Consider the following 26107-nt stretch of genomic DNA (forward strand, 5'->3'; position numbering starts at 1 on the left):
TACTACCTACTGTCTCTTTCATTTGGTTAGCACTAGTTGCTGACCTTTTTTTTTTCCTTTAAATCATTTCTTCTCTTTCTCAGCAATGTATGAATAGGCACATGGAGAAGGAAACTAGCATTTGAATAGGTTTGTTCCATTGTTAGGAGTTTGTCAGTGCTTCATGTGGCTTTGTCTTCATCTTACAACAGCCCGTTACATTTAATTCTTCTTTCCTTCTTTTCATAAATGAAAGGACTAGAGTTCATAAAAATTAGTGGGCACACTTCCTTCACAGAACCGTAAATACTAGAGCTGAAATCCAGCCCCAAGTTTTCCTGGCTCTTAATATGGCTCCTCTGCACCATGGAACCTCCCCATACTCTCTCAGGCAATAGCAAAGGATAAAACAAAACAAAAATATATGGCTGTTTTTGCCAACACAGTATATTCTTTCACCTGTCTGAACTGATTGATGGTGTTTTATTTACTCATGTGAAGAGAGCTAAAACTTAAGATCCAGGGAGTTCTTATTGTGATTCAGAGGGTTATGAACTTAATTAGTATCCTTGAGGATGCAGGGTCCATCCTGGCCTCACTCAGTGGGTTATGGATCCAGCATTGCTGTGGGCTGTGGTATAGGTCGTAGACATGGCTTGGATCTGGCATTGCTGTGGCTGTGGCGTAGGCCAGCAGTTGCAGCTCTGATTCAACCCCTAGCCTGGAAACTTCTGTATGCCGCAGGTGTGGCCCTAAAAAGCAAAAGCGAAAACCAAACACACAAGCAAAAAACAAGGTCCATGGGACATATCAAGACAGTGGCACCCATGGAATGACCTGGCAGACTGAATATCTGTAAGATTTTATTCTTTATAATGAGCCTGTGATACTGGTTTATTAGGATAGAATGGGATATCACTGCCAAATATCCCAGTATAGCTTCAAGATAGAGCCTGGTTATTGTTTATTTTTCTCAAAATGGATACTTAAACTCTGTTTTTGAATATTACAGTTACCTTTATTCATTTAGCTAAGAGCAGGTTTTATAGAAATTTTTAAAAAATGGTTTTCTCTTTAATCTTGTTTATTGAAAAGTGGAAAAATGTGACCTCAAGTACCAAATGTTATAAATGTCAGCAACTTGTTTTAATTGATATAAAATGCTGAGTCATATAGTAGTTATATTTTTAGTTTTTTAGAAACCTGTATACTGTTTTCCATAGTGACTGCACCAATTTACAGTCCCACCAACTGTGTACAAAAGTTCCCGTTTCTCCACATCCTCACCAACACTTGCTGTTTGTCTTCTTTTTTGCTGTATGTCTTTTTTTCTTATAGGTGGGAGGTGATATATCATTGTAGAACCTTTAGTTTTTGGAGTTCTTGTTTCTCATCTCAGATTTCTCAAACCTTTTAGTCAGTCATTTTCAGTGAATTTCTATGTTTGTGATTTCTTCAAAGTCTTTTGTGCTTTTCTGGCACTTTAAAAAACCTTTTTTAGCATAATGTTTATATATGTGTGTGTGTGTGTGTCTGTGGATTTGTGTAGTTAACATGGATTGTTTAATCTATCATCTTTAAATGGAAATCATTTTTTTGTTTGTTTGAATTGTCTTCATTTATTATTATTTGGGAATATTAAGAAATATTGTATATCCACCACGTGTGATAAAAATTTTCACTATAGTGCCAAAAAATTTTGAATCTTTCCTCTGGGTGTTATTGGGTATTCTTAAATTTTGAATATGATACAAAATGCAATAAAATAGAACACTGAGCTTGAATTCAGGAGATCTAAGTTAAAATGTGGCCGTAGACCTTAAAACAAAGAAAAGCAAAGTTTTCAGCAGCCTAATGAATCATCGTAAGATTGCAAAACTTGGAGTTCCCATCATGGCTCAGTGGTTAACGAATCCGACTAAGAACCATGAGGTTGCGGGTTTGATCCCTGGCCTTGCTCAGTGGGTTAAGGATCTGGCATTGCCGTGAGCTGTGGTGTAGGTTGCAGATGAGGCTTGGATCCTGCGTTGCTGTGGCTCTGGCGTAGGCTGGTGGCTGCCGCTCTGATTCGACCCCTAGCCTGGGAACCTCTACATGCCGTGGGAGCGGCCCAAGAAATGGCAAAAAGACAAAAATTAAAAAAAAAAAAAAAAAAGATTGCAAAACTTTCTCTCTACCTCATAATGTTTCTTTTGAGAATCTCATGGGAAAAGTTATGTGAATAGCTTTGTAATGAACAGTGAAAGTTTATTGTTACTGCATTTGCTTTTATCATCTGGAACATACATGGTAAGGGGTAATGCTAATTTTAGGGAAACTGGATGGGATCAATTTAACATGTTACTTTCTGTGAAAGATCTGTGTTTCTAACTAAGCAAGTTGATATAAAAACACTGGTGAATGGGAACCTCCCTCTTTAACTTCTACACCCAAATAAAAATTCAGATGCTAACCAAAATATTTGATAAGTTTGGTAACAACCTCTCTGCCATCAAGCCATGAAATAACAGAATTCACGGAAGCAGGAGTGTTAAGTTCAGCATAATCACCTCATATAATTTTTCTTTTCCTTTCAGTGTACTTAAATGAAGCAGGTTTCAACTTTGTGAGAAAATGCATTCAAGCTGTGGAAACAAGAGGTCAGTGTTGCCTAATGGGTACATCATTACTGTTGTGTGCTCCCTTCTCATATGGAAATTGCTCAGAAAACAAGGTTATACTTCGTTATTAGCAGGAGATTAATTTTGAGAGATATGTGAATTAGAAATTATACCAACATGTTGGAGTTCCTGTTGTGGCTCAGTGGTAACCAATCCAACTAGTGTCTGTGAAGCCTCGGATTCAATCATATTGGCCCACTCAGTGGGTTAGGGATCTGGCTTTGCTGTGAGCTGTAATGTGGGTTACAGACATGGCTCTGATCCTGTATTTGCTCTGGCTGTGCTGTAGGCCGGCAACTGCCTTCCCACTTGACCCCTAGCCAGGGAACTTCCCATATGCTGCAGGTACCGCCCTAAAAATGAAATGAAATGAAATAAAATAAACATGTCAGTAGCTATTCTTTGAACTTTAGTTTACCAAATTAAACCATACTACAAACATACTTTTTAATGAATTTTCATAATATAGCCTGACTTTACGTCTTACTGATGGACTCTGTATTATTATTATTTTTTTTTTTTTCAAGCTTTAGGAAGGGAAGATTCCTAAGGAGCTTGGATTCAGCTCTCCTCCTTCCCTATCTTATCTCCCTTAGTGATTTTAGTCATTGTCACAGTGTCAGTACCTTTCCTCATTCTGGTCGTGACCTCTGTCCTGAAGTCCTCTCTATTGGCCTTCCACTCCCAGGAACACTTGTCTAAAACAAAACCTCCTACTGGGCTTTGGAGTTCTGTAGATTTAGATTCAGATTTTGGTGCTGCCACTTTGAAGTTTTAAGAAGTGAATCTGAATCTGTCTCCTCACCTTTAAAATGACACTGTCAATTCCATCAGACTGTTCAACATGCAAGACTCCACGTCTAAGGAAACAGAATATGAGAAATACTGAACATCCCTTCCCATCATGGATGCTTCTTTGTATTCAGATAGTGGTGAACAGGCAGGTGTACTTTGCTACTTTGAAGCTCTTCATAGACTTTCAAATCACTGTTCAGTGTCTGCTCTGAGAAATACATAGCTGATGGAGTTTCCAGGGTAGCTTTGCTAGAGTTAGACTACAAAATTGGATACATAGCTTTCAAATTTTGTATAGGCATACATCTGAGTTTTTTTTTTTTTTAACAGTCTGTACTTGGAAAGCTGTGTCTTAAGCCATTTTCTTGTGATTTTTTTCCTTCTCATTAGGCATCACCATCTTAGGTCTCTACCGAATAGGAGGCGTGAACTCCAAAGTTCAGAAGCTCATGAATACCACATTTTGTAAGTGTTGGGTGAAGCTGGATACTTACTGAATTTTTGCATTCTAATAGAAAAATCCAAACCATAGGTTTCTTTGAGATATAAATTATTGCTTGTCTTTGAGTACTTTCAAGTCATATTTAAAATTAATATTTGTATTCAGTTTTTAGTGTTGAATTATAACAGATGAACAATTAGAATTTTAGAGGTATCCCTTTTTATAATATTATAATTGATAATTATCTAGAAGTACAATAAGATTTATGGATGCCACAATTCAGATTACCTGACTTGGAATCTTAATTCGGCCAGTTAAAAGCATTGTGACCTTGAGTAATTTGCTTAACCTCTCTGTGCCTTCACCTCCTCGTTTGTAAAACAGGGGTAATAATGATACTGGCCTCCTTAAGAATTGTAAGGATTTGATATGTTAATCCACAGAAAGCACTTAGGAGCACGCCTGGCACATAGTGAGTGTGCTGTGATGTTAGCAGTTAGCAAACATCTGATTTGAAAAGCTATATTCCATAAGAAATCTTTGAGATTCAGTGTCAGAGTGAGCTTTGCACCACCACAGGTATAGAGCCGTCCTAAAATTAACGCCACTGGCATGCTAAGAAATAAATGCCTCTCTCTCTATGTTTATGTCTGTTTTCTTAATGGTGCCAGTGTTATTTTGGATTGCACCAGGTAAACATCTTATTTTCTTTTCAGCTCCCAAATCCCCTCCTGATATGGACATCGATATTGAACTGTGGGATAATAAAACAATAACAAGTGGGCTGAAAAACTACCTCAGGTGAGGGGGGCTCAACCCCTGCTGCTCTGCTTTCATCTCTCAGGCACCCCCTTGGGCAGTCACCATGGACTCCAGGGAGCTCCGTTCATGAGCTTCACTCCTTAGTGCAGTTCCTTCACATAAGAAATAGTACAGGGTGGCAACAGTTATGTTTACAGTTCTGGAACTTACATGTGGTTGTCCAAATCATAAGCTTAAAGGCTGCAATATTTTATGACTACTGAATCATTTCTGTATCATAGTAGATTTGAATTAGAATTTTATCCTTGTTTTTTTTTCTTTTTTATTACTCAAATGAATTTATCACATCTGTAGTTTTATAATGATCATAACAATCCAGTTTCACAGGATTTCCATCCCACAACCCAAGTACATCCCCCCACCCCCCAAACTGTCTCCTCCGGAGACCATAAGTTTTTCAATGTCTGTGAGTCAGCATCTGTTCTGCGAAGAAGTTCAGTCTGTCCTTTTTTTCAGATTCCACATGTCAGTGAAAGCATTTGATGTTGGTGTCTCATTGTATGGCTGATTTCACTTAGCGTGATAATTTCTAGGTCCATCCATGTTGCTAAAAATGCTGGTATTTCATTCCTTTTTATGACTACTGAATAATTTCTGTATCATAGTAGATTCGAATTAGAATTTTATCCTTGGGTTTTTTATTTAAAAAAAAAAAAAAAACATGTTGAAACTGAAAGTTTGTTTTTAACTGTTACCTCCACCTTTGAGAGGAATTTTGCTCCTATAGGCTGTGGTTCTTACAAAGTAAAAGAATAGTCTCCCAGCTTCTGCCTTTAATATAGTCATGGCAGTATATTAGTGCTAAGGGGCATTGGTGTCTTTGAGGTCTGCATTGTAGAACTACCTGCAGCCTCTCTGCTAGGACTTTATCCTACCTAATTCTTAAAGAAGCATTGAAAGTTCAAGGGAAATCAGAAGATACTGCTGTTCTGAAATTTGCCTCATTCTTTATTGTAGGTGCCTTGCAGAACCACTGATGACTTACAAATTACACAAAGATTTTATTGTTGCTGTTAGTAAGTACATTTCTACTGGATGCATTATAATTGATGTGGTTTTATGCTATGTTAGATGTAAAGTTTAAACCGGCTAGTTAACATTTTCCTACCTATTGCTTAAGAAGTTGTCCTGTAATAACTTACAGGATGGTTATAAGAAATCACTGAATGGAGTTCCCATTGTAGCTCAGTGGGTTAAGTACCTGACACTGTCTCTGAGGATGCTGGTTCGATCCCTGGCCTTGCCCAGTGGGTTAAGGATTCGGCATTGCTGCAAGCTGCAGTGTAGGTCCCAGATGCAGCTGAGATTCAGCATTGCTTTGGCTATGGCATAGGCCTCAGCTGTAGCTCTGAGTTGACCCCTAGCCCTGGGACTTCCATATGCCATGGATGCAGTCATACAAAGGAAAAAAAAAAAAAACATACCCCCCCAAATAAATAAATAAATAAAAATAAAAATATCAGAATGTACTAAAATATTTTACTTCATAAGACCTCATTGGGGTGACAAGTATGGTGTGATTATAAAGAGCTGTGAAGGATTATTCTCATTACATTTTACTTGATTGATGCATTTCTTACAAGAGCAACTTTTGCGTTAGACAAGACTACAAATACATCTAGTTGGTTAGGCCACCACCTCCACCATACACGTACCCACATGCTACATTCCTAAATCTGGAGAAAGAGTCAGATATTTTTGGCAGGCGACGAGTGCTTCCATCAATCCCCTTTCTCTCATACTATAGTTGTTGACGCTGATCACCTATCTATGTTGTTTCTTTAGATCTGTGACTGCCCTAATGTGATATGAATAGATAGCTTTAATTCAAGATTGTGGGGAGAAGGGGAAGAGGCCAGTGAAAATCATGAAACCTGAAAAGTTAGGAGTGTGTTCCTATAAAATATTGAGCTCAGAGCTCCAGGTCGCCATCCGAGCCCATCACAGCAACTTGGAGCAGTTAGGAGTTGGCATTTCATTGTTAAGATATATGAGGTATGGCTGTAACAAGAGTATTTTGCACAATCCAAGAAAGAAATTGGCTGCCCTCATTTGTTACCATACATTGTAATGTCACAGAAAATGTTGTCTACTGATAAAAGTGTCAGATAAAGTTGAGTGACCTTGGTTTCCAGCCCAGCATACATGATTGACCACATGATCTCAGAAACATCTACGCTACTTTGAAAGCTCAGCACTCTCAGTTGCTCGTTAGAGAAACTGGACTTTGTAAGGAGAGCATGACCTTAGAAAATATATAATCCAGCCTCATTTTATTATCTAGAAAATCAGAACCTAGAGTGGGCAAGTGACTTTGTCCAAAGACGCTAGTAAATTCATGGCAATATCAGGCCTACAGGCTAGCTTTTTTGACTCTTAACCTAGAATACTTTCTTATGAAAGTTTTGTTTCATAACTACTAGTGTTTGAATCCACTTAGCTAGAATGGCTCAATGAGCTGGTTGTATTTTTTTAAATTTTTTATTAAAATATAGTTGAGTTACAGTGTTATGTTAGTCTTAGATACACAGTAAAGTGATTGTTGTACTTATTATATATATTTATATGCATATAAACTCTCATCTTACATTATAGTTATTATATTATACCCATTGTAGGTTATTACAAGATATTAAGAGCTGGTTGTTTTGATGCAAACATCTGGTCACAAGATTTTTTTTTTCTTCACTTAATGTGGCAAATAATGATCATATTATTCACTACCATGATAATTAAAATATGTCTTATACATAAAAATTCTCTTTTGTCTGAGTCAAGGATAATAAAATTAGATATTGTTTGGAATTACCTGGCTTCAGGTAAGAGAAACCCCCCTCAGGGAAAAGGAGAAATTCCTCAGAGATCAAGGGGAGTCTTTCGAAACCCCTGGGCAGAGGATGGGTCTTGCCTTCCATGGCCTGAAATCAGAGACTTCAGATTTGGGAACAGACTTTTCTCTGCCTACCCTGCCCCACACTTTCTGGAGGCTCTCTCACTTCTCCTTTTGGCTGCGTATCTGCCTCGTTCTTAGCTACTCTTCCAGACAGATTTTCTTGGCTGTGGACCACATCTGGTCATGATCTGCCTGGTTTTACATGATCTGCCTTTTCACATAACCAGCAGTTAGATCCAGAGCTTTGATGTCTCCATTCCTGCTCCTGAGAGAAACTTGACATTTGGCCCAGCCAGAGCCAGGGCCTTCCCTCACCTTATGTTCCAATAGCTACTACTCCCAGAATAGATAAGGGTCCTTTAATTATAAATCCTATGTGTTGGGGCACTTCCTGGAAAAAGGGCTTGGAGGGTGGGCGGTCATCCCAGAATTTGTTTATTGGAGTAAGAGAATATTAAATAGATTCCCTCTGAATCTATTTCTGAATAGATTGAAGCATGAGAAGTTTCTCTAGCAGACTTGTCAGCATCTTGGCTTTTGCCTTGCTGATTAGACTTGCTTTAGAGGATTTTTTGCTTTTCACATTTACCATTGTCAGTGTGGGCTTAAAATCTACTGGGCCTTTGTGCAATAATCCTGACACCTCAGAAAAATAACTCCCTGCTGTCCTTGAATCTATAAAATTCAGAAAGGAATGCCTGCTTCCTCTGGTCTGATGGAGTCACTTGGAGGTTTCAATGTGATAAAGTGTGTTATAGTGTCTAGTGCATTAAACCATTTACAATAACTGTGATCACTCACATTGCTAAAGGTTTTATTCAATTGTTGTGTAGCAAAACCCAAGGAGGAGATGAATTATGGTTGTATGGAATTCAGGGGCTAAGAGCATAGATCTGGGCTAGATAGAATTGGGTTCTTTAACTTCTCTACTTACTAATCTCAGACCATGGACAAGTTACTCAATGTCTCTAAGCCTTAGGAAATAATAGTGATAATATTTACACGTGAAGCATTGCTTATAAGGCATGAGGGGTGGAAGTGGTTATGATGTTTAAATTACTAACGTTTATTCACACATTTTAATACAGTTAAAATTTAAATATTTGCAACCTTTTTTATGTTACAGAATCTGATGACCAAAACTACCGGGTAGAGGCTGTACATGCATTGGTGCACAAATTGCCAGAAAAAAACAGAGAGATGCTGGACATCTTAATAAAGCACCTGGTCAAGTAATTCTCTGACTTACATTGTTCACTTAATTTCTTGTTTTACATGTTCAGCTTTTAAACTTAAGCATGTTCATGTCTTTTTAAAGGATGTGATGGAACTTTTAACATTGCTGTTATAATCAGAGTCCATGAATGTAAAACGATGTGGCAGTTTGTTTTTATGATATATCTATGTGTGTGCACTTATGTATGTTTATGATAGGCAAATAATTAATCCTTGCAACCGTTATACTAATGATGGTTTAGTATAAATTACCTGTCAACTTTAAAATATATGAAAGAGTATATAGTTCTTTCCCAACTCTTTCAGATGCCTTGTAAGCCCTAAGTTTGAAGTCCAGTTTTCTCTTCTTCTAGGGACAACAAATTCTGCTGGGTCAAACTGCCCCTCTCATGTTAGCTTCCTTTTCCAGATTTATAGTATCTCTTGGTCTTTGAAGATTTTTCTGACTCTTTACTTAACCTGTGTATTAAAAACTCTCAGAGTTCCTGCCATGGCTCAGTGGAAATGAATCTGACTAGCATCCTTGGGGACGCAGGTTCAATCCCTGGCCTTGCTCAGTGGGTTGGGAATCAGGCATTGGCATGAGCTGTGGTATAGGTCACAAATGTGGCTTGGATCTGGCGTTGCTGTGACTGTGGTGTACGCCAGTGGCTATAGCTCTGATTTGACCCCTAGCCTGGGAACCTCCATATGCCATGGATGCAGCCCTAAAAAGACAAAGACAAAAAAAAAAAAAAAAAAAAAGAAAAGAAAAGAAAAGAAAAAAGATAAAAACTCTCGATAGATATGGCATTAATCAAGTTTCTCCAGAGAAACAGAACCAATAGGATGGTGTATGTCTGTGCATATATTCATATATATAAGAGAGTGATTGATTGCAAGGAATGGGCTGCACAATAGTGGAAGTTGATTTGAGGGCAGGCTGGAGACCAAAAAAGAGTTGGTGTTGAAGCTCGAATCCAAAGCAGATCCTTCTAGAGGCAGAATCTTTCTTCCTCAGGGAAATGGTATCTTTTACTCTAAGACCTTCAGCTGATGTTGAAGGAGGCCCACCCACATTATGGAGTCTCCTTTACTCAAAGTCTGCTGATTCAAATGTTAACGTCATCTAAAAAAGTACCTTCACAAAAACATGTAGCATTATGTTTAACCAAATATCTGGGTACTGTGGCCTAGCAAATTTGACATATACCATTAACCATCACTGATTTATCTTGATTCTCTCTCTCTCTCTCTTTCACACACACACACTCCAGAAGTTTTTAGCCATGCAGCTACAAACAAAAGCCCAAATTCAGGTTTTTAAACTTACTTAAGAATTCCCTTATAGACTCATTTACAAAGAGGAACATTGTTTTTGGTCTCAATGAGTACCAGGATCCACAATCAAATGATTAATCCTTCCTTGTTTTCTGCAAAAAGTAACCCAATTTATGCTAATTTGAGCCATGCGCATTTGAGATAGTGCTGTATATCAATCAATCTAATCCAAACTTGCAGGATTTTAGATAATATGAATCGGCTCTCCCTGAAATAAGAGGAACTCCACTAAGAATGACATCATTTCAAGTTCATTGTTATCTGTTGCCCATGTCAGCACCTCTTTTAGCTAACAAACAAGGCCTTACTATCCTCAGTCAGAATAACATCGTCTTGAGCTAAGTTTTTGAGTTGTGAACCTCTTCATGAAATGTAATTATGCTGTATTTAGTGGGCATTCATCTGCTGTTTTCAAGCTAGTTTTTTTAGCAAAGACCTTTAAAATGTACTTTTAAAATTTCATGAATGTCACATAAAATGTTTTTGCTTAATTATCCAGAATATCAGATAAACACAGCCTTTACTTTTAATTGCGAATTTGATGCAGGAAGTAGCAGAGTAGGTTATCTGGCCACTGAAGAGTACTTAAAATTCTTTGCGCAGCCTTCACCACCCTTCCTGGCTCTTTCTGGAACCTATGAAAGGTCCACCTCCACTGACTGAGCAGCGGCAGTGGAATGTGTGCCCACATCACCAATGACTTAAGTAAACTACCAACAACTAATAACACTCTTGGTCCCTAGATACCTTATTGGCTTAAGACCAGTGGCCTAAAGGAACAATGACTGACTCTAAATCTCCACTAATTAGCTCTGAGACATGATATAAATTGATTTCTTTCCGACAATACTTTGTGTTTAAAACAAGGGCATCTATGGTCTCTTCTCTGACTCAAATTTTAATACTGAAAGTGCAGCTGGGTATCTGCTTCATTCACAAGTTGAAGAAATGAGATACAGAACTGGCCGAAACATGGGACGATATGGATCTCTATCAGCTCACTAGCCCAGCAGAAGGGAAATTCAATGAAGAAGAAATTGGCAATCAAAATATTTCATCTTCTGAATAATGTAGCCATCAACTCTCCTTTTCAAAACAGACCGGTTCTGTATGATTTCTAAATTTATTTCCTGTCAGCTTAATATTCTCTCATATTCTAGCTTACATATCCTACCAGGAACTCTTACATTTTAACAACAGTGGCTAGAGTCAGTTTAATTACAGGGAAGAATGTGGTTTTAAGATCATATTTTATTTAATTTAACTCATTTCATTCTCTCAACACTGCTGTGAAGGTTGTTATACTTTGTAGATGAGGGAACCGAAGCCTAGAGAAAGAGATTAAATAACTTGGCTGATTGCACCCAGCTTCCAAGTTAGAAGGACCTAAGCTTTAAATTCAGACAGACTCCACTGCCTTTACAGACAAACTAGTAGATTCTCTAATACATATTAAGCAATTAGTAGGTAATATTTGGTTATATAAAAAGGAAACTTGGAATTAAATTCTCAGCTAGTGCTCTCTGGGGCACAAGGGGAAAATTCAGTCAATGGGACAGTGAGCTCTTCCTGCTCTGTGCCAAAAGTCGCATGGATAATGCAGAATCCTGGATTCCTTGTAAGATTTTAGTTTTGCTTCTAGAATGGAATTAGAGTGCATGCTTTGTTGTGTTCCTTGCTAGAAATTTACAGTATAACAACCTGGCTGGGATTGAGATAGAAAAGGCAGTAGTTTACCTAGAAGACTTAGTTAAATAAATGAGATTTCCTTTTAAGAATGCATCCAATTGCCAAATTAAGTTCATTAACTAGTCAGAGTCATTTTTGAGAGTTCACTGGGATTCCTTTGCAATGGTCAGTAACATCAGAGGCTTTTCATTTCATTTTGTTTTCAAACCAGCATGTCTCCTTGTCTTACTGTTTGCCTAGCACAGTGCTCAGCACTATTGAGACACTCAGGGAAGTTTTGGATGGATGGATGGATGGATGGATGGATGGATGGATGGATGGATGGATAGATAGATGGATGGGTTGATTGATGGAAAGTAGGATGGGAACATGTCCTGGCCTATCATCTTATGTGGAGAGCTGAGGGAAACTCTTGATTTATGTCAGGACACCTGTTTTGAAACAAAATCTCTGTCCCTAATTTGCTGTGTCCTCAAGTACACATTTTTACTTTAAGAGCTGCTTTTTAAAAAGTCTATACAGGAGGAAAATTTGACTCCCTGGAAGGGTTAAGTGCAATATAATCTATGAAAATGCCTGGCAGTAGGTTCTCAATTAATATGTCTGGTGAATCCCAAAGTGATTACAGCCAGTCTACTCTTAATCATCTGTTCTAGCAAGTACCAAACAGCTGATAATCTCTCTAGGCCACTTGCACTTGATTTAGGAAATCAAGATTTTTTTTTTTTCCTTCAACAGATGGACCATTGTAATTATGTCTTACTTGGGCTAACGTTAACTTTTTATATCTTTTTAGACTAGACCCACTAATGCTGGTTGGGGGTGGCCAAACCTGACTATTTGGGAAAATTAATCTATAATGGCATATTTATATTTTATGCCATAAATTTGGTGGATGAGAACATTCCACATTATTGAACATATAACTTAAAATATTTTTGTTGCTCTTATTTGCAGAGTGTCACTACATAGCCAACAAAATCTCATGACTGTCTCAAATCTTGGGGTCATATTTGGTCCAACTCTAATGAGAGCACAGGAAGAAACTGTGGCTGCCATGATGAATATTAAATTTCAGAATATCGTTGTTGAAATTCTGATAGAGCACTATGAAAAGGTAGGCTGAATTTTCACTTGAAAGTGTAAAATCTTATCTTCCTTCTAAGAAGGAATTTTGCCTTTGTGTCATCTAGGATCTTCATAGTGTGATCTTAAATTCCTATGTGGTGTCAGTCTTGTAAATTTTGTATAAATTACCTCTTCATGAGGACTTTGATTTTTTTTTTTTCTTGTTCATCATTTAAGTGCTTCTCAGTAAATCCTCTAGGTAGATTCTATGTCATTTGCTTGTCAACATTCTTTTCTTTAGTATGTATGTAGTTATTTTTTTGCTCATACTCAAAGAATACTTTAGAATCACTTGGTTAAGTCTATTTTAGCTTTTTTCATCTCTTTGGAATTAGACTCTCATTATACAGCAGACCTAATATTCTAAATAAAAGAAAAAAAAATTCAGGGAAGTCTTGAAATCCTTTCTATATCCAGTTCCAACAGAGGCTTTTTTAAAAAAGAGTCTGATCTTAGAATAACTGTGAAAGTGAGAAATTGGGAAGGCCAAATTGATTGGATTATTAAGCAAATTCAGCCACCGAAAGTGTAAACATTGTGATCCATTTATGTCTGCTCTAGGCTTTATGAGAGAATGGCTGTGCCTCTCTTTTTCCCTGGTTCCTTTTCAGTGCCTGTAGAAGCATATCCTTCATGCCTATCTAAGACCATAAATGCTCTCACAACCCTGCATTTTGTGTCTGTGTTCAGACCTCTGTGGGCAGCTCATCACATTCCTTGACAGCTCAGGGCCCCAGGCGTGCCAGCAACTTCTCCTGAGAAGCAAGGGGCTTCTCAGCTGGGGAATGATACAGAACGAGCCCCTTCCCATCAGATTATGTTCCACATGAAGGGAAGAGAGAATATAACAGTAAAAAGTATCAGTGTGTCTTGACAGAGACATTTGTTAATATTTGACACCTTCCTTAAAATTATTGGCAACTCTGAGCTTCACTGTTAGGGAATGGGGAAAAAGAAAAAAGAAAACCTAGGGAGACAGCATTACTCAGTATAAATGGGAAAGAAAGTTATAATTGCTCCAGGATGTTTATTTTTATACTAAGTATCTCTTGTCATGTGACTGATTAAGTAGCATAGAGTTGTAGGATTATTTTATAATTTTAAAAATGTATTTGTTGATGGTCAGATTCACCCTTCTATTGACCTCAGTCCATTTTTCTTCTATGTAGATTTTTCATACTGCCCCAGACCCAAGCATTCCTCTTCCTCAGCCTCAGTCTCGATCTGGATCCCGAAGGACACGTGCCATCTGCCTGTCCACAGGCTCCCGGAAGCCCAGAGGGAGGTATACTCCATGCTTGGCAGAGCCCGATAGTAAGTGCATCAGCCCCAGGGAGATACTTTCTCCCTTAATTCAGCTTTATCACACCTTCGTGGTAATTGGGTAGAAATAGACGTTCTTATGGATGCTGTCTCCCCAGCACCTGCCCCCCCCATTTACATATTCTCTGTCAAGACAGCTGGAAGGTACCTTGGGCTAGCAGATTCATTACTACTACAAAGGGAAAAAAATAGTTTGCTCAGTGCCCTTTTTCCCTGTAACTGTGATGAAGTACATCGGGTACTGCTTTGTAGCAGGTTTTGTCCTGTTGTCAAAGTGTGAGAGAAGAAAGCAAGAGAAAGTCTGGCTGAGGCAGTCACTTTCTTTCTTCCTTTCACATTATGTTCTTAAAGCATCATCTCTTGGGTGTCAAAGTGCCTGGAAGAGAGAAAAGAAATAAAAAGAGAATCTAGATCACACATTATCACTAACTTACTTTTCTCAGCCAAGTCCCGCCATAAGGTGGACTGCAACTTGGGCCCAAAGCCTGTGTCAAACTGTGGCCATTTTCTTTGTATTTTATGCTCTCAATCCTCCCCGCACCCTAGTTTTCCTCCCAATCAGTATTTAATAGAAAACACTTTTTTAATTTATGTGTAGTATTTGAATACTTTATTATAATTTCTCTAATTTGTTTTCTTAGACCTTACTTTTAGGAACATTGAAAAATACCCCCAGGTAAATATCTAGTTTTCTTACATTGCTTTATTTTAAAGAAAAGGAAAAAAATCCTTTCTTTAAAAATTATAAGCAGTTGTTAATTTGCAGCTGACATTTCATGGTGCCTTTGAATAAAAAGGACTCAGATACATTGTAACTCAGAATCAACTAAGATCATAAAAATGAAAGAAAGCAGAAACATCTCAATATTTCCCCCTTTCCATTGGTTTCTTATAGTATCATCATCCAGGACTCTTTATTTTTCTTACTTTTGAGTCCTATTTCAGAAACACATTTTGTCTGTGTTCAAGTCAACACTCTAATGTTTCAAGTAACATTATTTCATAGGGGCAGGCCACAAAGAAAACCTCCCCTTGAATAATTTTTTTTTTTTCAGGGCCACACCCGCAGCTTATGGAGGTTCCCAGGCTAGGGGTCTAATTGGAGATATAGCTGCCAGCCTGCGCCACAGCCACAGCAATGCAGGATCCGAGCCACATCTGTGACCTGCACCACAGCTCACAGCAACGTTAGATCCTTAACCCACTGAGCGAGGCCAGGGATTGAACCCGCAACCTCATGGTTCCTAGTGGGATTCGTTTCCGCCGCGCCACAACAGGAACTCCCCTTGAATAATATTGAACAATTCTGGGGAGTACCCTGGTGGTCTGGTGGTTAGAATTCTGATGCTTTCATTGCTGTGGCTCAGGTTCAATCCTTGGTCTGGGAACTCAGATCCCACATCAAGCCTCTGCGCACTGTGGCCAAAAAATTTTTAAAAATAAATAAAAATGTGTTCACCAAGTTCAAATTCATATTTTAAAGCTTTCCTCAGAACAGAGGACAGTTCTGCATACCAGATAAAGACCTACCACTTCAGTAGGGTCAGTGGTCTCACAAAGAGCTGGTCTTCTTTTCTGCCCCCACCCCCGCCCTTGCTCAGGTGACTCCTATAGCAGCAGCCCGGACAGCACACCCATGGGAAGCATCGAGTCACTTTCCTCCCACTCCTCTGAACAAAACAGCACAACAAAGTCTGCTTCCTGCCAGCCCAGGGAGAAGTCTGGGGGGATTCCTTGGATTGCATCCCCATCACCTTCCAACGGACAGAAAAGTCTTGGTCTCTGGACCACTAGTCCTGAGTCAAGTTCTAGAGAAGATGCAACCAAAACAGATGTAGAATCAGATTGCCAGAGCGTTGCCTCAGTCACTAGCCCAGGGGATGTGTCCCCACCCATAGACCTGGCCAAGAAAGGGCCATATGGGCTTTCAGGACTGAAAAGAGCCTCAGCTTCCTCTCTGAGATCCATCTCTGCAACTGAAGGTAAGCCAGCAGGGAGCCTGGTGACATCATTGTCTTCATGTCACCTGCTGGATTCAGGAGGGAAAAATTAATAGTGAAGAGACAGACAATGCTTATCTGCTTTGTTCCTGAGCTAGGATTTTTAAAACTCCTGCGTGCTGTGACTTTTCCCTGTATCTTTCCATCTCTGTGAGATGATGTCTTTGTAATTACTGTAGATTGTGATCTCCCTGAGTGATGGGCTGCTGTGCTCAAAGAACATTCTGTACCTTCTCATTTGGACTCAGAGAAAAATGCTTCCTTTTGTTATGCGCATGCACTGTGTTACTGCTGTTATTTTGTCTAATAGCACCTTGCCTGTTTTCTTGGGCTTTCTTTTTAGGAAACAAGAGCTACAGTGGATCCACTCAAAGCTTAACTTCTATAGGTTCCAAAGAGACGCCCAAAGTGCCACCAAACCCAGACCTGCCTCCAAAAATGTGCAGTAGGTTAAGGCTGGACACTGCCTCCAGCAATGGCTACCAGCGACCTGGCTCCGTGTAAGTGGGAGAGCAGTTGTTTGGTATTTGCTGTGTCTCCCAGGGACACACAGAGATTGAATATGTGCACAGGAAACCTTAGGATTCGCTCAGCCGAATACTCATCTGTAGAGTGGGTACAGTCAACTTCTGCAGGACCCTATTCTTTTCTACAAGTGATATGAAAGTTAGTGTGCTTAGGATAGACGTGAAATCTCACAGGACATGCTTTGGGTACTTTTCTTAGAAGCAGAGCTATAGCTTAATTTAAAGATACGAAAATAGATGCATATACATTTAGAATGGATAAGCAATGAGGTCCTTCTCTATAGCACAGAGAACTATATCCAATCACTTGTGATAGAACATGATGGAAGGTAATATGAGAAAAAGAATTCACACACACACACACACATATATGACTGGGTCATTTTGCTGTACAGCAGAAATTGACAGACTATTATAAATCAACTATAATAAAAACAATTTTTTTGAAGAAAACAGGTGTATAATATAGTGGTTTTAGGCTTTGAACCTAGATGCCCACCTATAAAAGCTAAGTATCTACCACTCAGCTATGAGCCCTGCCCACATACCCACCCCGCCCTGTCTTTGCTGGAAATACAATTGCTTTTTTGCTGGTGAGGGTTGTCTATCATATGTCTCCCCTACCTGAGTATTCACCAGTTTAAATAACTCATAGAGAACAAGGAGAATGAAAGGCAAAAGGATGTGCTTCTAATCAGAAGAATTGACCCAGAAGTATAAAGGCTGATAGGGTAGAGTGTATAGAGGAGAATGGAAAGGGGGTCAAGAAGAGAAAATGTGAGGCTAGGTAAACAAGGGAACAGGATGCAAAGAGGATAGTTGTGGGTTTTTTTTTGTCGTTTTTGTTTTTGTTTTGCTTTTTAGGACCCCACCCACAGCATATGGAAGTTCCAGGCTAGGGGTTGAATCAAAGCAATAGCTGCCAGTCTACACCACAGCCACAGCAACATGGGATCCGAGTTGTGTTTGCGACCTACACCGTAGCTCACAGCAACACTGGATCCCCAACCCACTGAGCAAGGCCCGGGATCCAACCCGCATCCTCATGGATACTATTTGAATTTCTTTCCACTGTGCAACAGCGGGAACTCCGAGGAGTTTTTTTCCCTTTCCCGTATTTTTCTGACTTCTGCTGAGCTTTTCCAAATGCTGTATGAGTATTAGTGAGTGTCTTTATGTATATTATTCCTTTCAAAGTCCAGTGTCTTTTTGCAGTTCTCCCAAACCTTGTTTGGGGGATGATTAGAACTAATACTGGAAAATCAGGAGAAAAGTCCACACACTCTCAGGTAGTAAGTGGCAGAGGTGGCATTCTAACCCACGGTCCTCTGTCTTGAGGCGGTGCTGTGTCTATTACCCATTTTTAATATGGTGGTATTCTTGACATTTTACTGACTCATTGAAAGCCAGTAAGGTATTCTATTAAGTCTGTTTCCATAAGAACAGTGTCTCAAATTCATTCCTCCATCCCTTACCAAAGGACAAGAACCTTTGGTTTCAGAGTATGTTTCACGTATGTTATCTATCTTGGTCAAGAGATGCAGAATGGATGGATATATTTGTGAATCTGTCTGTGCCCCAGTGTGTATAGTTCCAGCCCTGAAGGGAAATTAAGTTTAAAGCCAAATATGTCAAGGGAGATAGGATAATATAAACTCTGTCCTTTGTGAGGGAAAGAAAAGAGCTTATATTTTGTGATTTTAATGATAAAGTAGAAATTAAATTGTAGAGTGCATGTTCTGTATTAGGTGTCAAATGTTCTTTCAGATTATCAAATGATGCAGCTTTGGGAGAAATGTTTGTCCATTAAAGACATAAGATAGATTTTAAAAATCTAGTTTAAGATGTAATTTTAAAAATCTTGTAATCTCTTTTTAGTAAATCTAGAAGCTTTTTCTGATTACCTAGGGTGTTTTCATTCTTTTCACTCTACCCACTAGTCTTACCTTTTCAAATAGATGCCTTTCTCTGCTCATGATTTGAAATGGAATTTGAATCTGCAAATTTATTTATGGGCCGTATTTTCACTTTATAGGAAATGTTTTCAAATATTTTAAAACTACATGAAACAATTTTAGATGCAGTTTTGTCTTAACAGAATAAAAAACAGTTCTTTTGTCTTGTTGGTATGGTCTTCCCTTGTGGCTCCACAGGAGTCAATAATATTACTTCCAGGAGCAGAGTGGTGAGAAAAAATCTTCCTTTTACCCCTTCCCTAGTTTTCGGAGGTACAAAAAATGAGCCCAGTAAGATCCTCAGAGGAGGTAGCTTTAGGCGTCTTACAGTCTGATACTAAGTGAGCCAGAGACTAGATCTAAAAACATCTTCGACGTTAAAGCTTAAAACAATTAAAATTTTGAGGGGAACCTTTAACTAATCATTTTTTGTTTTATGTGACTGATAACCCTGAATTTCCCTCTGAGCTAAATGATTTTCTAACGGATTTTAATGAAACGTGCATTTTAAAATTATTTTTCAGCGTGGCGGCAAAGGCCCAGCTGTTTGAAAATGTTGGTTCACTTAAGCCAGTTTCTTCTGGGCGGTAAGTTCTCAAAATGCTTTAAAAAAAAAAACCCAAAACATAGCGGTGACTTTGTAGCCTTGTGTTGACATGGCGAGCCATGTTTGATAGCTCTGGCCTTCAGCTGTGCAGATGGTCAAATCTATGTCTGCTCTCTCTTCACGGGAAAAGGTCATGACCGTATGCAGTGTTCAGTGTCTCAACTGACTGTGACAGTGGTCCCGTGTTCGCTAAAGCCTTCGCAAAGGAAGGGTTCTAAGCAGATCGTTTTCTAAAACACACAAGTTGCCATAACCCTTTGCCCACTAAAGACTCTTTTAATGACAGTTTGTGGAAGATTTTCAAAACAAATTTTTTTGGTTTGTAAAAGTTATAAAACTTTTTTCTGGAAGAAGCTTCATGAACATGCATTTAAAAGATTGTGCTTACTCTTAATGGCAACTCTGGTGCTGTAGAACTGACTGCCCTGGGTGGCTCTGGTTTACAGGCAGGAAGTAGTAAAATGCTTGTTGAAAGGGCATATAAATGAAAATGAAGGACAGACCTTTTTTTTTTTTGATGCACTGAGGAAATTTTGAGCTTTCCATATCCAGCTAATCAAGGCAATGAGGGAAAGGGAACACAGATAATTGAAGTATTGCTGTGAAGTTCTTTTAGAAGTTATTCAGGAATTCTTGCTGTGGTGCAATGAGTTAAGAATCCAGCTGCAGCAGCTCTGGGCACTGTGGAGTCGTGGGTTCTATTGCCAGCCCAGTGCACTGGGTTAAAGGATCCGGCATTGTCACTGCTACAGCATAGGTCACAGGTACAGCTCCGATTCAGTTCCTGGCCTGGGAACTTCTGTATGCCATGAATGTGGCCTTAAAAAAAAAAAAGTTATTCAACCATAGAATGTTAATTGACTTTATAAAAGTATGTGAACTTTTTCAGCAAACATTAATTAGGCACCTACTCGATATTGGGCTTGTCCTAGCTTCTAGGGATAACAATGACCTTCAAAGTCTGTTTTCTTCCAAAGCCTAGCGAGGGCCTTTGTGTGTTAGTGTTTTTAACTCTGCAGAGTAGAGCCCCTTTGGTGTCTTACTAGGATGATGGTCAATGCCTTGCATTCATATAGCAGATCGCATAGTAACTGAATGTACCTTACCTCTATAGCATCTTTATCTTCTTATATTTATCAAGGCATGGTGAAAACTAGGCACCAGGCATGTCAGAACATGATTTTTCTGAAACTGTCACCACTGAGAGGCCTTTGTGTAAGGATTTACCCTTGCTTCTTATCTGTCTTGCTAAATGATTGAATTGCTCCACTAGATGGAGCCCTTTTATTAGGAAGCTCTAAACAGTCTGTTAGAACCCAAGTACTGGAAGCAAAGAGAATCTTTTAAGAGCTTTAAGACAGCAAGGTATTAATGAAGTAAATCAGTATATGACATTAAATTGATGAAGCTGTTATTTAATAAGTTTACTCAGATGTTCAACAACCAACCTATGCATTTATAATATGTTTTCACATTCTGAATACTCTAAATCACAAACTTGGAGCTCACTCGATGGTACAGTGAAGCTTGAGTCTTCTCTGTCAGTCAGTCTGCAGCACTTGAGGACGGTGTCATAATTTTTCACCTGCCCTTTCATTTTGCTTAGCTTTGCCTGCCTGTATGAATTTTCTTTTTCTTTTTTCTTTTTCTTTTCTTTTATTTGGCTTTTTAGGGCCGCACCTGCAGCATATGGAAGTTCCCAGGCTAGGGGTCGAATCAGAGTTGTAGCTGGCAGCCTACACCACAGCTGCAGCGACGCAGGATCCGAGCCTCATCTGCAACCTAAACCAGAGCTCACAGCAGTGCTGGATACTTAACCCACTGAGCGTGGCCAGGAATCAAATCCACATTCTCATGGATACTAGCCAGGTTTGTTATTGCTGAGCGACAGTGGGAACTCCAGAAATCCATTTTCTTAAAGTGAAGGTCATAGTTCTCTTTTTGACAAACTGTCGTCAGTGTACACAGCAATGTATTTGAAGTACATGGTAAATTCTCCATAGATGGTCTCTATAATAATAACTAATATAGTTATAGTTATTATTATTAAATTTGCTTAAGATATTCAAGCCTCTAATTATATATTTGAGGAGTTCCCATTGTGGCTCAGTGGGTTAAGAACCCAACATAATGTCTGTGAGGATGTGGGTTCTATCCCTTGCCTCACTCAGTAGGTTAAGGACCCAATATTACTGCAAGCTGTGAGCGGCATAGGTCGAAGATGCGGCTCAGATTCCCCATTGCTGTGTCTGTGGCATTGGCTAGCAGCGATAGCTCTGATTCGACCCTAGCCTAGGAACTTTCATATGTCACAGGTGAAGCCCTAAAAATAAAAAAGTTTAAATATATATATTTGGTATTTGAACATTAACTCTTAACAGTCACTTGATACCTTTGTGTACCATTAAATATAGCTGAACAACAGATAGACAGTGAGGGCCTCTCCCTCACTAACCTCCTACAATGCCTGTTTTGCTTTCTTTCTAGGAATTTAGGATTACTCTTGAATTAGACATCAAGGATTTACAGAACCAGTAGTGGATAGTAGGAAGACTAGCCATGTTTGGGAAAGAGACCAGCTGGGAGATTTTAGTGGATCACCCCAGGCAACAGAAAAGTAGCCCCTCTAGGTTCACTGCAGATTGAGAGTCCTTGAGCAAAGAGGTGATCTAATAGGTGATGCACTTGATCCAATCATCCAAGCGGCTTTTCCAGGAGGTTGTTGAAGGGAAGAGAACCATTTAGAGTAGAAATGGTGATATTTAAAAGACCTTACTGAGGGCATTTTAAAAAGCATGAAAAACTCTAAGGAGAATTTTATGGATGGAACTAGGACAAGCAATTGTTTGAATAGTGGGAATGAGAGACAGGTAAAAAAGATTCTAAGTCCTCAAGATTATGAGAAAGAATGGTAATTTAGCTTCTGAGCTTGGCTTATGAGATTATCTAGAGGAGCAAGCAAAGTTTTGGCCACAATGTTTGAGAAGCCTAAGGAGCATGAGAGGCAGTTAGAGACACGCAGCTGGAACCAGGAGAGAGCATGTAGTTCGATGCTGTTTGAGAGATTTCTCCACAGCAGTTGCACTGCATAGATAAAGGCAGTGTTACCCAGCAGTGAAAAGAGAAATGGCTGGGCATTGATCTTGAGCCATGGTTTCATTTAAGGATCTGGCAAAGAAGAAGGTGAAGGAATGATCAGGAGAAGAAAGCAAGGTCAATGTGGTAGAAGCTGCAGAAAAATCCAGGAGATCATTCGAGGAGGGCACTGGTTTTAACCTCTAATACCTCACTGGAAATCTTTAAGAAGTCAGTCAAAAGATTCAAATGCAGACTATTAATGAAGACCTGAGACAGATCTAAAAAAAGAGATGAAAAATATAACAGGAAATGATTTACTATAAGAAAAGAAATTAAAAGAAAAAGCAAGTACTTGATGGCCCTAAGCAGACATTATTTTACAGGGGTTTTTTTGTTTGCTTTTTCTCTCAATCTGTAAAATGCTTTCAGGAGCCAAAAATCACTAGGTTCTGTCTCACCATCAAAGGTCTGTAGCAAACAGTACGCTGAAAGCTTTCATCTCTGTCTCTGAATTATACCGAGCACTGGGGAAGATTCACTTTTGAGTAGTACAGTTTGTTTGTTTGTTTGTGTGTTTGTTTTTGCCACACCTATAGCATGTAGAAGTTCCCAGGCCCAGGATCAAACCTGCGCCACAGCAGTGACCCAAGCCACTGCAGTGACAACACTGGATTCTTAACCCACTGTGACACAAGAGGACTCCCTAAAATAGTATAATTTAGGCAAGCTATACCAGTATCTTTTGAAGGTTGAATTGATAATTAAGTGCCTTAGAATTAAGAGAATTAAGAATCAAGTGCCTGGCTTATTATAAGCAATCAAATACCTCTAGTATCATAATTGAAAACCAATATTTTCTTTATAGTTACAAAGCACTAAGACGAAGTCTTCTCATTTAGTGAATTTCAGTTTTTAAAATGCTGTAAGTCACTGGTTCAGAGCACAGTGACTCGTGTATGACACACATAAGATAAAGCACTGTGACACACATAAGACAAATGAAGCCTTGATTATTAAAAATAAACCCTTTTTCTCTTTTTTTGGAGAATATCAAGGATAATAAACTAAAAAATTTAATAAAAATCACCTCTCATTTCGTCACCTAAAGACAAGCATATTTTGGTGCACAGCCATTTATTTTATTTTATTTTTTTTAATTTTTTTTTTCCCACTGTACAGCAAGGCCATTTAATTTTATCTAATGACAGTGGATCTCAAACTTTTTTGTCTCAAAATAGCTTATACAATTTTTAAAAAAATTGGATATCTCCAAAGAGCTTTTCTTTTATCATTTACATTTGTTGATATTTATCATATTATAAATTTAAACTGAGAAAAATTTTAAATGTTTATAATTTATTTAAAAGAAAAATAAACTCATGCAACTAAAGGGTACTAGCAAGACACAGGAGTGATTATTCACTCTTATTAACAGTGAACAATTATTAATAGTAGAAGCGGTTTTTTTTTTCAGTGACATATTCTTGAGACATTACTGATTATGTTTAAGTGGAGTCACCAGATGTATACTAATTCAGCAACCAAGAGATCATAGCTTTTAGCTTGACTGCTATAATATTAATTTCTCTTGGCCTTCATTTCTACATATAGAAGATTGACCAAGGAAGTATGTAGATTTCCTTTGAAAATCCAAACTCATTATATGAGCCAACTCACCTGGATGATCACCAGTTTCCCAGCATTTGGAGTCACCGTGTTCTTTAAAACCAAGTCAGATGGTTTATGGGACTACCCCCAAGGCATCGCGAGGTCTAGCCTTTCCATCTCTTCCAAAGACCGTTTTTGTTTGTTTGTTTGTTTGTTTTCTTTTTAGGGCTGCACCTGTGGCATATGGAAGTTCCCAGGCTAGGGGTTGAATTGGAGCTGCAGCTGCTGGCCTACACCACAGCTACAGCAATGGGGGATCCGAGCCATGTCTGCGACCTGCACCACAGCTCATGGCAACACTGGATCCCTGACCCACTAGGCGAGGCCAGGTATCGAACTCGCATCCTCATATGTCAGGTTTGTTTCCCTGGGCAACAAAAAGAACTCCCCATAGGCCATATTTTTAATGTGGTTAAGACAGCAATTGTTTCTCTCCTTCCCCTAGACGAGGCCACACAGGAGCCTTCTCTTCCATGTTGCTGTAACCTACCATGCTGCAGTCAGCATCCATCTCTTCATGATGCCCCTGCCAGGAGTTCAGGAACTAACATTATTGTACATTCATGCAGATCGCTTTAATATCTGGCATAAATGGAAATAAATGGATGCTCATAACACATTCCATTAGCTATCAGAGCAGTGTCCTCTCAGGACACTGAGAGTGTCCTCCTCCTCTTCCAGATTCCCCTTGAGTGTACCTTGAGAACCACTCCTCTGTGAAAAACACAGAAAAGGACCCCATGAAGGTGGTGTTCATAATCTTATTCCTACCGTGGTGCCCAACAAAGTAGATGCTCGACAGAAGTGTTGGGTAAACAAATAAAATACACATTTTAACCTGAAAAGACTTTGTTATTCACTTTTTCACTCCATTTGTAATGGAGTTGCAGTATGCTTGTTTTTGACATAGCAGCTTTAACTCTACATGCTCCCAAACGAGATTTTTAGCATTGAGGCATTCAGTACTCAGACATCCAAGGCAGAAACAGCCTGTATTTCTTGACAAAAACCTAACAAAAAGTATGGGACTAATTTTAAGAAATCTCCACCCAGTGAACAAGAAGCAAATGTGTGTTCACTGCATTATTTATAAATGTTTATTGGGAATTGTCATGGGCAGTTTTAGAAGTCTTGTAAATTTTTTTGCCTTGCATGCTAACACTGTTCCATGTCATATGTTTCTTCTATAGTGCTATTTATAGTAGCTCCTTAATAATTCATTGCATTTGGTGTATTTTATTTATTAAATCCTCCACTGATGAACACTTAGATTGTTGTGATTTGTTTGTCTTTAGCTTTTCTATGTGGTTACTTCTTTGGCACCTTTTAAACTGTATCTTCCTATTCCTATCACAGGTGCTTTCCCAGGAGTTCCCTGGTAGCCTAGTGGTAAAGGATTCGGTGCCATCACTGCCATGATGGCTCTGGTTTGACTCCTGGCCAGAAAACTTCCGCATACCATGGGCATGTCCCCCCCGCCCAAAAAATGTATTCCAAGTCCCTTCAGGAGTGAAATTCTCAGGTTACAAAAAAATGTGTATCAATTTTGATTTGGTAAATTCTTTATTTTGCTTATGATTAAGATAAGCATTTTGAATCTTGCACATTGACCCTATCAAACCTTTTAAGTCTACTCATCAGCATTAGACAGTGTTTAGAATTAGGAATGGGGCTTGTAAACAGATCGTCTTCCAAATGATAAGAGAGGAAATGGCTTTCAAGACAGTGAGCATCGTTACCTTACTCTCCCAGGCGACAAGAAGCAGGATTTTCAAAATCCCTTTTCAAAAGATATTAGAATCTTCTGAAGAAAGGCACAATAGGTGACAGTGTTATTTTCACATCTTCTTCAATACACTGAGGCAGTAAAAGAGGAAGCATTAGCACCTGGAGAGGAAACTTCACTATCGCAGATTCCACATTAAGTCACAAAGCTCTCTGATGAGTTAACATCTGTAGTTACAGATCTCAGCAAAATAAAATTA

At 38.9% G+C, this 26107-nt stretch overlaps 1 protein-coding gene across 1 annotated transcript in view; it reads left to right on the plus strand.

The window, feature by feature from the left end:
* Positions 1 to 26107, plus strand: part of ARHGAP42 (Rho GTPase activating protein 42) — a 279145-nt gene that overhangs the window by 245561 nt on the left and 7477 nt on the right. Inside the window, exons 13-22 of the mRNA XM_021062699.1 lie at positions 2556 to 2618; positions 3825 to 3899; positions 4593 to 4677; positions 5656 to 5714; positions 8718 to 8823; positions 12794 to 12953; positions 14134 to 14278; positions 15889 to 16269; positions 16631 to 16787; positions 19294 to 19356. Coding sequence (XP_020918358.1) covers positions 2556 to 2618; positions 3825 to 3899; positions 4593 to 4677; positions 5656 to 5714; positions 8718 to 8823; positions 12794 to 12953; positions 14134 to 14278; positions 15889 to 16269; positions 16631 to 16787; positions 19294 to 19356 — 1294 coding nt within the window. The remainder of the gene's footprint in view (positions 1 to 2555; positions 2619 to 3824; positions 3900 to 4592; positions 4678 to 5655; positions 5715 to 8717; positions 8824 to 12793; positions 12954 to 14133; positions 14279 to 15888; positions 16270 to 16630; positions 16788 to 19293; positions 19357 to 26107) is intronic.

This window comes from Sus scrofa, chromosome 9, assembly GCF_000003025.6.
Source record: "Sus scrofa isolate TJ Tabasco breed Duroc chromosome 9, Sscrofa11.1, whole genome shotgun sequence".
In the NCBI taxonomy this organism is placed as follows: domain Eukaryota; kingdom Metazoa; phylum Chordata; class Mammalia; order Artiodactyla; family Suidae; genus Sus; species Sus scrofa.